This window comes from Tinamus guttatus, unplaced genomic scaffold (assembly GCF_059628265.1).
Source record: "Tinamus guttatus ecotype Peru unplaced genomic scaffold, ASM5962826v1 Tinamus_guttatus_pri_ptg000595l, whole genome shotgun sequence".
Classification (NCBI taxonomy): domain Eukaryota; kingdom Metazoa; phylum Chordata; class Aves; order Tinamiformes; family Tinamidae; genus Tinamus; species Tinamus guttatus.
Window position 1 is genome coordinate 115,497 of NW_028289129.1, and position 14,254 is coordinate 129,750.

The following is a 14,254-nucleotide window of genomic DNA, read 5'->3' on the forward strand; positions in this document are numbered from 1 at the left end:
GGCCCAAGCCCCCCAGCCAAGCAGGCCCTGTGTGTGCCTCCTACGCAGCGGGCATGGTGTTGCTGTGGTGGGAGCTGGCCACATGAGCAGCAGCCCCACGCTTAGCTGGCATCTCCTGCCTGCTCCCTCCTTGTGTCTCTGTGACCTGCACAAGCCCTTGGAGACCTTTCAACGAGCCCCAGCGGGGCCACACAAGGGCTGCCTGAGCCTCCCCTGGCGGCAACGCCAGGCTGGGTGACTGGGGAGCCCACTTCCACTCCTCCAAGGCACTTTGTAGCTACCATACTCAGAATTTGCCATGGTAAAGGCAGTTTCTCCAGTCACGCAGCTAGGGCAAGTCCATGTAGAGGCTACAAGGGGCCGTTCCTGAGGCTCCTGCCAGCTCTGTGTGGGCTGTGAGATGGGGCTGGTGTGCGGCCTCGCACAGGCTGTGGAACATCTGAGGCTTTAGACCCATTTGGGAATAACCCACTTGACGGGCCAGGTGCTGTTGCTGGAGGCCCAACACAACACTAGCCACCACAGAAAAGCAGCAGGGCTTCCGCACCTCTCTGTTGCCAGCATTTCTCCAGGGCAGGAGGCTGGAAGCACCCCCAGCTCCTGATCTGCCTAGAAGGAGCAGGGTGACTTGCAGGTCAATCTGCAAAGCATGGGCTGAAGACATCCTCCTGCCTTCCCTCTACAGGCCTGGATTCAGCTGCTGGAGCTAAGGGGCACATGTAGTGATGGCAGTGTCTGCGCTATGAGATGGTGCTGAGGGCAGGTACAGTCCTCTTCCCTCTCCCAAGAAAGCGATGGCTGGGAAGGTTGGCAAAGGAGGAGGAATGTAGCCCTGAGTAGGGCTGGAAAAGATGGAGGGGGAGCTGCAGCACTGGTGACTAAAAGCACCTTATCCCAGGGAAAGCCAGCGAGACTCAGTTTTCTCTCTTTGATATGCGCAGTGGGAAAACGGAGCTCGGGACTCCTTGCACTGCTTGCAAAGATATATGCATATGCACCAGCTACGCGCTCAGCGCTAGCAGCTAGTAGGAAAACTTCAGCTCAAAACCTACGAGCAAAAGCAGCCAGCTGTGGGGTTGGAAGCGTGGTGAGCTGCCAGCCTCTGATGTTCACGAGCTCTTCTCTCAAAAACAGGCTCGCTGGACTGTGCTACACAGAGCACAACAAGCGTACCAGATAAGAGCAAAATAACCCCAGCAGAGGAATTGCTTTCACCAGGGCTGTGCACAAAGGCTCCAGCTGCAGTGAAACCCTCTGCAAACACAGCAAAGCCCAGGGTCTGCACCTCACAGCATGTAACATAATGTATAAATGTTATAAAAACATGCAATTTAAGATAAAAAGAAAAAATATGAGGGAGGAAGAAAGCTGACAGAAAACGAAGGAAACAGAATCCCATCCTCATATTTTTGCTTCACACTCATACTAGAAGTCAGGAGGTAAGTGCTCAGGATGGTAAAACTTACCTGAACAGACCTTAGGAGATTTCAGTGCTAATTTAAATTTAATCCAAGATATTTGTGTGTATGTATATATATATATAAATAATAATAAGCTAAGTGATTGAATATATATGTAAAATAATTAATTGTTGTGATGGACCATTAGAAAATAATGCTTGCGTGAGGATTTCATCCAAGCACCAAGTATCAGGAATTAGCCTAAGCATCAAGGCATGGAGCTTTAGAGCCCTTACTCTTATTTGAATCCTACCCAGTAGATATCTGCTATTCCACTGCTAATATACATTTCCAATTTTATCCTACTTTTAGTAAACATCATGTTATCTTGTGACAGCAGATGCCTAAGTGTATGTTATGTTTAAAAACAGGGGAAAAAGTTAATTCATTTTTCTAGTTTACATATATTGTTTTATAAATGTCAGAGGATGCCTCCTTGTTCCTGATTTACTAGAAAAGATCATCAGAAAAACTCAATTTATCTTTTCTATACAATTCATTATTTTATATACTGTATCATGTCCATGCTTCCATCATTTCCACTGTCCTTTCACATAGTATTCTATTTATATCTTCCATTATTTTGTTCCTAGCCCTAGCCCTATTATTTTGTCCTAGCCTAGACCCATTTCTATGTATGCTGCTTTTCTTTGGAAATGAGTTACTGGAATTAAAGTGGAATATGCAGGAAATAATATATTACCCTTTTATATGATATCATAAAATGTGAAAGGAAAATAAGCAGAAAAACACTATGTTATTTTGACTGTCATACATCAAGCCAATGTTTATATACTGCTATCCATATTAACACAAAAAAATCCATATGCCCTTTTCTTTTCAAATGGCTTTGAGTCAGTCAAAATAAAGCATGAATTTCAAAATAATTCTATTAAAACAAAACAAAAAACTTCCTCTTCATGACAGGGTGAGGTAGAGGAGGAAACAGTTGGGAAGCACATAAAAGCTAAACCTTCAGTCTCACTATACTGAGTATTTTCATTTACACATTTGTATTTGCTCTTGTTGCCTAATTCTTCAACCTGCAACTCCCAAGATCAGGACTATATCCTGGACTTTTATTCCTGGTCTAGGTCAGAACCTTGGGAGTCTTTGAGCTGGACCTCCCTACCATTCTCCAGTTGTCTTTGCAGAATCCACCTCATCCACCGTGCTGTGTGCCAGCCTTGCTCCTGCACCCCAAGTTTCACGTGCAGGCTCAAGGCTGCTTTTGTTGAGAGAAGCCAGGTAGTTCCTAGTGTCCAGCCCCTGAAAAACCTGCCCAGAGTTCAGGGCTGCTGCAGCTGGTATAGGCAAATCACTTTGAAGTGAATTCTATATGGCAATTTAGACTAGTCATCTATTTCATATCCTAATAACCTTTAATATGCCCCTATAAATAATGAAAAGCATGGAAGAAAGTGAATAAAGATGATATACAGCAAAACCAAGAATCTACTGCTAACTACTTACACCCACCCGAATTATGGCTAAGGGTAACTTATATTGTTAAGGTAAAGCATGTAAATGTGCTTATGTTTAGGTTCCTGAAAGAGCTCAATTTTACTGTATGCGTAAGTATTTCACTACTTCAGTATCTGTCCTAACAGAAAGCTTCTCTCCAAATCATTATTGGGAAAAATTAGCCTAAATTTTCAAATTGCACTGTTAGTCCGGATAACTATACAAGAATACCTGACTAATCTGCCCAAAATTACAAAGCCTTGAAAAATATTAATTAATAACAGAAATTCCCAAAATATCCTTAACGATAGATATGTTCCTGGGTTTCCCTATTAAACTTTACAAAGTGCACTAGGGAGAAGAAATTACTCAGCACCATGTGTGACTTATTCATAGCAATAATACTTTTCTTTTTTCGCTTTAAGCGTGGTACTAAAACCCTTTTTTATTGTTGTTTTATTTAGTTTTGTTAACAAACAACACTGAAGGTTCAGTGTTTTCTTAGGGAATATGATTTTGCACCTTGTCCTCAATACCTTCTCACTGAATGCTGATATCAAATACCATCTATATTAATGCATATTTCCTCTGAGATGATAGTAGTTTCTCATATGTTTAAATAATATTTTAATAAATCTTGGTAATAAATATTATAGAAAAATCTTACTGCAAAATTAGACCTTTCAAAAATAATGTGTCAATTAAAAAAAAGACTTTCCTGTTGTGGGCATAATATTCTTGCTCCTTTGTCTGAGAAGCACCAGTGTATCTTAGGTGCAACTAAAACATTTCTTACCGAAGTACAACTTCAATAGTCTAAAGAATCACTACAGAAATTGCTATTGCTACTCCTCATACTGTTGGAGATGCCTTTCTGCTTAGGTGATAGACCTACACATATTTTACAGAAACTTTTCAAAATGCAGTAAGGCAACATTTTTGTTGGAACAATGAAGAAACTATCATCCAAGAAAGGCAAGGAATAACAGCACCACTTAACCAGCATTAAAGACCTGGGTGGAAGGTAGTGTTATCTGAGTAGCTTCTCCATGTTATGAAAGCATTTGCAGCACAACCATGAGCCACTAGTAAAAGTCAGGTTAGCAGTGGGGAGGATTAAATGACAAAGCATCTTTGTTGCACGACATCACCAGAGTGTCTCAAAAGCCCTCGTTTATGCATAGGTAGGAGATCATTTAACCTTAATTTATAATGAAAATATGCAGCAAAAGTTTGAATAATTTATTGAGGTAGGTTAAAACCTGCCACCATACTCTCTTCAATCGTGGTTTTATGAACGGTCATTCTGAAAATAGGCAGAAGTGGTATTGCTGATTTCTTAACAAAAATGTAACTGCATATCCAAAAATTAAAACTGGAGGCCAAACATCAACTACTTTCACAAGAATAATTTGCTGATGTATGTGCAGCATCCCACCTTATTAGTATTTACTTTAGATATCAGTTATGTATATCAGTGGGGATCATCATTATCAGTTCTTTACCAAAACAACAGAGAAAGAGTTCCTGCTTATAACACTACTTTATTGGCATCTTAACAGAAATATTTAAGAATAGGACAGCGAGTGGAAAAAATGTTCTTACATAGATGAGATCAGGCTTACACACGTTTTCAGAAAGCAAATACCATTTTGCTGTACCTAGTGAATTTTTACATTAATACAACAAAAACTCTCTGAGCTGCTCACCTCATTGCAGACATTGCTGGACTTCTCAGCCATTTTAACTCCCTCTACCAGCAGTGCAATTTCCCTTAAACTTTATTATGTGGTATTTGTCCACTACAACAGGAAAAAAAATGAAGGGGAAGGGGAAGAAAAGGAGTGGGGGAAGGGAGAGGAGAGGGAAGTACTAGGATAAAACAAATGGGAAATAAATTAAAGAGTGCAGATAACTGACAGTAAAATATATGTTCTTTGGTTAGCAAGCAGAGAAAAAGGAAAGGACTTGCATACATGATAGATACACACTAGCATTCTAAAGCAGAAGACAAGAATGTCAAGAGTGTATTCTTCCCCCACTGCCAGATGGAAGGGCTATTATTATAAATGAAAGGCAGCAGTAGTGGATGCCAGGCACTTTTGTTGTGTGCCAGATTCTGAAGTCCAGATGTAAGCAGGTTACCCCTGGGACAGGACAGGCTTCAGCTCCCGCAGCAGAACGGAGCCAATCACCGTTTTCTCAGTGTTTATGATGAGCTGCGCTGTAGAGCTCTCCTTCAGCTCCACTGTGACTAGCATCAGTGACCCACTGTGCACAGTCTTAGCAGCAAACCTGGAGGGGGAAGAGAAAAAAAAAATCCTTGAGGATTGTAAGGTTAAAGACTACTAATACTTCTTTCAGCAAAAGTTAAAGGAGCTTACACATGAGAAAGTACTTCCAAATTCATTAATCCATATCAGGATGGATAATCCTGCCTCCTTTGCATCAATTCTTTGGAAAGAGAATTTGTTCAGCAAATATTTTTGTTTCTAAGGCCAAAAAGGTATAATGCAAAATTTATATTTAGTTTGAGTAAAAAAAAAAAAATTAATCAAATTATTATTTACATGCCGATTCTTCAGTTCATGTACAATCCTGAAATTATTGCAGTGTACACTGGCAAACCGAGTTCAACTGATAGTGAACACCAAGGGTAATCTTCATTATTTGGTACCCCAAGGTGCAACTATGCCAAATGTATTAAAACACTTCCAAAAAGCCAAGTTATTATACTGTCAGAAAAGTCCATCTTCCTGCCATCTTAAAAATTAATGCAAATTTGAAGTATTCAAATTTATAAATGCCCGACATGATAATATGAAACGGTTGTAAGGGCTCAGCAGCTTGGAGACACCAGGTCATTTTGCTTGTGAATTTATGTCCATACTATTAACCATAATTTTTATGACTAAATGCTTCTATCTCTTTTATGACTAAACATAAGAAAGCATGTCAAAACAAACAAAAACTACCCCAAATAAGTGAAATTTAGGACTAACGCACCATTACTAAATTCCAAGACATGGAGAACCTGCTAATTACACGGAATTAAAAGCAAAACTAGCCCTTTAAGCCTCACAATTGACTGAAAGGCCATTTTAGGCACAATGAACTTCTGTCAGTCCCGTTAATTCATTCCGCCCGCGCGGCCAGGCCCCGTGGGGAGCGCGGAGGGGGCCGGCGGCCGCGCGGGCTCCGCGCTCCGCCAGGGGCTCCGCAGCGCGCCCGCTGCTTTTCTGGCGAGGGGACGGGGGGTCGGCTGCTCCGCAACAACAAAGTTGCTGCACATGGGGCCTTTGAAAACACTAACAAGTGCGGAGCAGGTCCGCGCCCCCGGCTGACCCCGCTCGGCAGGGCCAATCTCGGCTCGCCGCGCTGAGCGGCGCCATCTGCCTCCATTTGCGCGACATGTCGCGGCACAAAGGGCGCCCGGCCCGCCCCGCCCCGCCTCAACGGGCGCCGCCACCGCCGCCGCCACCTCACGAGCCGCCAACCGGGCAGCGCCGCCCGCCTGGCAATTAGCGCGGGCCGCGGGGAGCTGTTCAATTACCCTCCGCATAAAGGAGGGAGTTTATCGGGAGATACTCAAAAAACTTCCCTCCCGACTTAATTAAAATATTAGCCACTTAAGCAGGTTCTCTTTAAACGAGAAGTAATTTCTCTCTTTTTTCTTTCTTTTTTCTTTTTTAAACTAGGCATATCAAAATCTCGTAACGCATTATACTAATTAAGGAAACACGCAGCGCTTCTCTCATGTCACCCATCACAGGTCAACCTATTTCTTTTGTCCAGATTAGAGATGCATTCACGGACCTCTCCCTTTAATAGGAAATTCTAAGCCAATGTTACTACTATGAAAAACAACTACTTAGCTACTTATATGGAGGATTGTGCCCATTTGCACGGCAACCGAAGAGACTGCCATTTCTCTTGTTGATTCAGATGAAGATAATTATATAAACAATAGTCTTATTAGTCACTTTATTTACTTAGCAGTTGTGCCTTGGGACAAGAGAGGAGCAGATTATGTCTGAGGAGGCGCATGGAAAGGGTGGTAGCTGGCACTGCTGCTGTTTCCTAGCCTCCAGGCTTGATTACCCCCTCTTTTAATCAAACCGGAAAGTGATGCAAAGTCAGGCTGCGGATAAAGCCAGGGCAGCCTAAGGCATCAGAGACCACTTTTGCTCTGATATTTTTACCCACCTATTTGCAAAAGCAGGCAGGGCCATCAAGATCACCTTGAGTAAAATAGTTGAAATGAATAAATGTGAATTTGAATGCGTTTTGCAAGCTGCAAAGTCGGATACACAGATGATTTTACCCAAAGTGTTTGTTAGGGTGCATAACTAACACAGGCCAGGGGACTCAATGTAGTTGTCCCCAGTCTGGAATTACTTCCAGAGAAAAAGAATGGCAATAGAATCAGATGATTTATTTCACCATTTAAAAGGATGAATAGAAGAACAACACAGTGTCTTTAACAATCATTTGGAACTCTGGAACACAAAATTTCTTCCCTATAAGATAAGGAAGATAATTTAGTCTCCAAAAGGAGAAATAGCACAAATATATTTGTACAGTCTCTGAAACTAAATATAGTTACTAAAGGATTGGATTAGTGATCACTATTAGATGTTTCAAAAACACCATCACTGAATGATTTGGGTAATACCTGGTCTTTTGACTAAGCAGATGTTATTATATTGTATATATTTAACCTTATCATAAGCCAAAGTAGATTTTACAAAAGGTGTGTTCTGCTCAACTGAGATTTTTAGATCAGAAAGTCACTCAAAATTAATCACTCCATATATTTATGCTTTGTGAGAAGCTGTAGAATACTTTTTTTTCTTCTTCTTCTTCTCTCTCTCTCCCCCTCTCCCCAAGAGGTCAGTAATTGCTTTTACTTTTTTTTTTTTCTCCTGAAAGCTGATACAGCCATAAAGAAAAGAATTAGAATACTAAAATTTTGAAAAATATAATAATAAAAAAAAAAGGACTCCATTAAGCCTTGGAAACTGTGGTATGTTAAAATCCAACTTGTACATTGTTGTTATGTAGGTCCAAAATATAAGTGTTGTCTTTTGAACAATTCTTAATAAAACATGTTATTTATTATGACATTATTTATTATCATTCTGTTGCCACAAAGGGTACATGAGTGAACGTGAAAGAAAATGATAAAATGAAAAATGGTAAATGAGAATATAATCAGAAAGCAAACCCAAATATTTACTAATAATTTCAAAATGACCATTTTGGTTATACTGCAGTTATTTGCTAGTTTTCTTTCTGATAATGATATCTGCAAAAACTGCTTTTATAATGAAAAATATTTCAAAAACTCCACAGCTGCTACAATTTTACTGATTTATTAAAAATTAAGATTAAATCAAAATATAAAAATGTGAAATGTATTTGTATATTCTGAGTTTTCCTAAGTTTTTTTTTTTCCTTCTTTAAAAACATTAATTATTCTATGGAATAAAAGAGGCAGAGTTCATGTACTTACATAAACATAGTATCTGTCAGTAGCTAAGAAAACTTATATTGATTTCTAAATCAACATCAAGGAAGTTTGATATGCTTTCAAAAAGTTTCCAGTCTTTCAACAGTTAAAAACCAAGAAGCTATTCTTGTTTACTTTTCATAAGATTTACATTTGCTAATACTTGTCATATAAATATTCAAGTTACAGCTATTAATAATTCCTAATAAAAGGAAAAATTGGAGTGTCACAGCTTACAAGGTGATGGTATTTCCCAAATGCTGGCTTTGTGATAGTGACTATCCTACCTCCAAGCTATGAGTTATTTTCCCTTTATTTGTAGATAGATTTTAGTATATGCAGTAGAGGCACTTAAAATTCAGAAAGGTTATACAAGAATTCTAGTCCTGAGAATAAAGAGTAACAAAATAGTCACTCTAAAAATCTAGTCCTATTTTGAAAAAGTAAATTTACAACTGAGCCTTCACTACCAGCACAATTGTTTACAGCAAATCCGGGTTTGTTGTGCATAATTGAGGAGCACACACTTTCCTGTTCGGCACTCCTCCTCCTCGTTGATTTTTCTATTCTTAGTTCAGTTTTCTTTCTTTTTTTTTTTTTTTTTTTTTCTTACTGGGAACAGTGACAGTGGCCCACAGAAGCTAAAACTTTTTTATTTTTCAGAAAAGATCCTCTCGTATCTGAAGCCTTCAATTACTGCCTGCTGATGCAGACAGAATCCTATTAGTAAGAAAGACGATCACAAGATGCAATGCCCTGCCCTATCTGTAGAAAAATAATTAGTCCAAAGTTGATAAATGTGTAATCCGAGTTACGCAATAAATATGTACTAAGGAAAAAGAAAAAGCCCTCTGAATTAGTCTTCAATTTGTTAAGAATGAACAATTATGAAATACATAGCAGTTTATCAGTTGAACAAAATATTTATAGTTTCAGAACTCTGAATCTCTAACTTACTCTGATAAATTCTATCTATATACAAGTTTGACTTTATAACAAACAATTTATCTCAAAATTGGCTAAATTACTAACACATGTATCATTTCTCTGCATAAGCCTTAGAATATGAAGATGTATTCTGGAATAACATTACTATATATTACTTCTGATATGGGAAGATATTTAGCTTAATGCTAAAACACAAGCGGCAATATATTTCAAAAAATATTTTTTTTCTTAACCTGACGATTTTTTCAGAAAAGATATTTAGCATTGTTTATTAATCACGACATTTGATTAACATTGACATTAAAAATAGAATTCAAATAATTTGACATTGTTTTCTTTTTTTTCCAGAGTATTTTGTGATATTTTAACCTTTTTTTTTCCTTAAAAAAAAAATGTTCAAGATACATAAGCCATTACAATTTACCATAATTAACTTAGTTTCCATATTAACTCCTTTAGGGTTTAATTAAAATTTTATGAAAATTAATTATACTCAAATCTGTACTTTGTTTTTATTGTTTTGATTTTTTTTTTGCCAAAATAGATTTGAGTTCATTCTTAGTTGCTTACATTTGCACTGTGTCTCTAACAAAAGTGTGGGAATGCAAATGAGTCCTTGGAGCTTATTGCCCAATTCACAGGACTACTCCACACATTCACAAAGATGCTGCATCATTTTTTAAAAAAATCTTTTCAAATATTTATTTTTAGTTCGCTAAAGTTTTTAATTTTTACCATAGGTATTTTTTTTTTATCTCTTTCCCAAAACTTAAATAAGCTAAGAACTTGAACAAAATTATTTGCTCCTCATCTAGAAAATTATATTTGGAATACCGGCTCTATTTTTTCCTCATCTATTCTATTCAGTTTATTTTTCTGAAACAGGTATTTAATATGATAACCATTTTGATATGTTTTAATATAACTGAAACTTACGTACATTCACTTTTTAAAACATATAAATTTTCATTTGAAAAACTATTTAATTCCAAGAAAAAAATTCACTTTGCAGAAATATGTTAAAATACAAAGCTTGCTCGGAGGTCTTTCACATCAAGGATATCTTTCGGTTTGGTTAGTTTCTGAAATGTAGATATTTAAACAACTGACTCGGAAGGTTCCTGGTTGTTTTTCAAATAAAATGCTCCAAGTATTTTTGACTTTAAAGCATTCGGATACAAAAGCAGTGCTGTCCTCTAGTGGACAGCAAACAAGCTTGGCTAGAACAATCTGTTCTGATTAACCTTGTACCCCAAACAACTCACTCTTGCGCACCTTTGAAAAATTAAATGTGAACTTAATATTAAGGTTGTTTTTAAACTCCATAATCTACATAGAAGCTCCTTAAATACAATAATGTATTTTAAAATGTTCAGATGCCTTAAAATGATGCTACAGAATGGCATTCTCTTGATAAGTATTTTGTATCAGTTAATCAAAACCTTCACAGGGTAACAGTATGTTAAAACTGTGCTAGCACCTACAGTGGCCAGCTGTTAGCAGTGAGAAAAATCTCAATTACTGGAATACTAGGATTTGTTTAAGAAATAGATATGTGTGTATATGTATATATCAATGTGTACATATATCTACACGTATATATACACACATGTGTACATATATCTGTACATATATATACACACACAGAGTACATCCATATTTTTAAAACTGTAATTTTCTTTTACATAGGAATCAAAACATCTACCCAAGAATAATGACTAACCAGAAAGACTCTTTGCACTGTTTGATGAAGGAGAAGCAAATGGTTAGCCAAGCAAAAATAGCCATTTTTGGTTAGCCATGACAGCCAGATGATCATTAACAGTCTGAATATTTTTTTTTTCAAATCAAATAATTTTTATCTTAAATCAAGAGAGCAACAAGGTTTTATATCTTCTAGCTTTGGAAAGGCAATGGCTGAAATCCTGTGGACACAGACATACTATTGCATTTAGAATTCTGTCTCCTACAGGTAAAGGCTAATAGAAATTGTTTTGCCTAGGGTATTTAGCTTTCTAATTAACTCCTACTAGAGAAATTAGGAAGAAAAGGCAAGACTGCATGCCTATTACAAGTTTATTTAGTTGGCTACCCATTGCAGCTACCTAGAAAAAGATGACTGGGTCCACCGCTAAGGAACCATGGAAGCAGAACAGGCCACGCAGCCGCTTCAGGGAGCTGCTGCTGGAGGTGGAATTCCCTTCATTTCAGCCCTCGGGCCAACTGTCTTGTAAGAACCTGATAAAAGAGAAAAGTTTGTTTTCTGTGGGCATGCAGTGCAGAATAGTTCTTTAAGAAAGCATGCACTTACTAACAGGGCTTCTTCATCAGCTAATGAAAATATGCACTTGGATTCCAGTGGAGTAATTATAAACAATTTCTACTTTTTATCAGCTTCTACATGGGCTTATCCTCAACAAACCAGTGATACCACCTCCTTTCTGACCTGCTGGGAACAGCTTAGTTGTGAGTTATGGTAAGCTTGTGAGATCTGATCAACTTTCTGCCAGAGAATTCTTCCATATTCGGAATAAATTGGAAGCTGATATGCATAGAGAAATTTTCCAGATGACCCTTCCAAGTGATCTTCCATACATATATACATACATGCCCAATCTCACACCTTTCCTCCCCAAACTAAAGTGTTGCTGACTTAAAAAGGTGTGGGGAGAAAATCCGATTACTAAGAACACCATTCTCCCATAATCGACACGGTCCGTAAAGAAAACCTTTGAGGATCACTCTGCCAATATACCATAAATGGGACGTGACAAGTGGCAAAATGATAGAGAGGGGTGAATGCAACCAGACTGTCAGGCTGATGCACAGGGGGCATCAAAAAACATCTTTAGTTGCAATAGCAACTGAAAAAGGAGTGTTGATTTCTGTGTGTGTGTGTGTGTGTGTGTTTTTTTTTGTTTTGTTTTTAATAAACTTGCATTTAATGCAAGTTCTATAGTGGATCTATAGTGGATCCAGTTGCTTTTATGCTCTCCAGGATTTCAGTGCCTTCATTCAGTTGCAATGTGCTTACTGCCTCCTAGTACAGGATTCCCACGGTACATTTTTGATTGAGCAAAAGAAGACAATGGCAGCCCCACAAGCCACAGCTCAAAAATACTTTATATGTTGTGAAATGTTTGCCCACAGAAGCACCTAAGCCATGGGCAGTCCAAACAATGAAGCATTGTGCAGGGCAGGCTCTGAGCAAACCCCATGTGTCTTTATGGTATAGCCAAGCGACACTAAAAATACGGGTCCCAGAAGCATCACAGTCACTTTGGTGCTCCTAGTTTAAAAGCTAGCTTGCTTGCTGCTCACGGCCATGTTTATTTTGTCAACATGCTACAAGATGAGAAAGCTCCTTCTACAAGTTTAAGTTTTAGTGACCTACAGAAGTAAGAGATCATTATTAGAGTGAGTGGTGGCAAAGGAGAAGGATACTAAACTCAGTATTTCAAAAGCTGAAGTAGCAACCATGAGTTTTAAAAACTAAGCAAGTAAGATGTGATTTTCTCCAAAACTTGGAATCATCCTGTTTTACATTGTTGAAATTATACATTTTCACATTTCAAATGAGAGGAATGAGAATGAACACTGTTATACGTCTCAGAGTGCTGGCCAGAGGCCATCTTGAGGAAGTGCTGAGATAAGAACCTGACACCACGGCAACTGTTCAACTGTTCTATTTCTAGCCCAAATATCTGCTATCTGCTAACTTATATTCAGTCTAAACTAAAAGGACAGCAATGGAGCTAGTTGAGGTCGAGTAACATCTATTCTTCACCAGTGTTAATGCTGTGTCACATTCAGACTTATCTCACTCATGAAAACTGTGAAAAAGCTGCTTAAATTGCACCGTTTTGCAGAACCCCATCCAGGGGAATGAGCACCCTGCACTACACCGGATACTGCCAATGAAATGTTGCAGGGAGTGAAAGGCAGAGAGACTGGGAGTTCAAGAGGCCGGACTCGCCGTGCCATTAGGCACAGATATACGCTGGTATCAATGCAATCACACAAGCATACACATCCAAGGGAAAGAGTAAAGCACCAAAGGCAGTTCACAGTCTCAGCTCTGAATGGACTTCCCTGCCATAGGCTATTACCCACACATTAAAGGCAGCAGCAGGAGGTGTTTTCTGTGTGCATTTTCCAGGAATTTCTAAGCCAATTTACCTTGAGATGTATTTTCTTTATGCAGCGGGCCTTAAACAATAGTAGACAGTATTTTGACGCTTATGAGAGGATTGTGATATCCTCATTTACCATTCAAGACTTTCCAATATTAAGCGAAGAAAATGAAGATTATCTATCCTGCTGGGATGTTATGGATCTGAAAAGGAATAATGCATCAAGAAGCCAGAGGAGCTTTCAGAATATTCATCTGAGAGGAATAAGCAACACATCCCCACAGGAAAGCTAGCATGAAGGAACATGAGGCATACATTCAATCGAAAAGAACTTGTGGTCGCACACAGATTAAATTCCTGTATAAAAATACACTATGCTTGAATAATTTCCTTTCAATGTTTTTGAATATTGAAATGGTGGTCTTAGCTGATTCTTCCTGAAGTCACACAGGCAACATCCAGGTGCTTCTCACCCCACTTCCGTCCTTCATCTTTTAAATTACTTTTAACAATAATAGTACTCAGAATATGGAAAGAGCAATCTATGCTTCAAGATTTCTGCATCAATTACCACTTACTCTTGTGGAATATTTTAAGGATTTGAAGTTTTACTGAAATTTTTACATTTGAGGAGAAAAGAAATTTCCTCCTATTTTTTTTTTAAATGCATTCCACATGCATTTAAAGTAAGGGGAGTAAAATAATTCAGCAAATTTATTTTGCAAATACCTGAATGT

The 14,254-nt window shown here is 38.2% G+C and overlaps 1 protein-coding gene across 2 annotated transcripts in view; it reads right to left on the minus strand.

Moving 5' to 3' along the window:
- Positions 1-4,756: 4,756 nt before the first annotated feature.
- AP3B1 (adaptor related protein complex 3 subunit beta 1) overlaps positions 4,757-14,254 on the minus strand; it is a 129,257-nt gene continuing 119,759 nt past the window's right edge. For both annotated transcript variants that reach the window (XM_088534739.1, XM_088534738.1), the window contains exon 27: positions 4,757-5,219. In XM_088534739.1, coding sequence (XP_088390865.1) covers positions 5,066-5,219 — 154 coding nt within the window. In that variant the 3' untranslated portion in view covers positions 4,757-5,065. The remainder of the gene's footprint in view (positions 5,220-14,254) is intronic.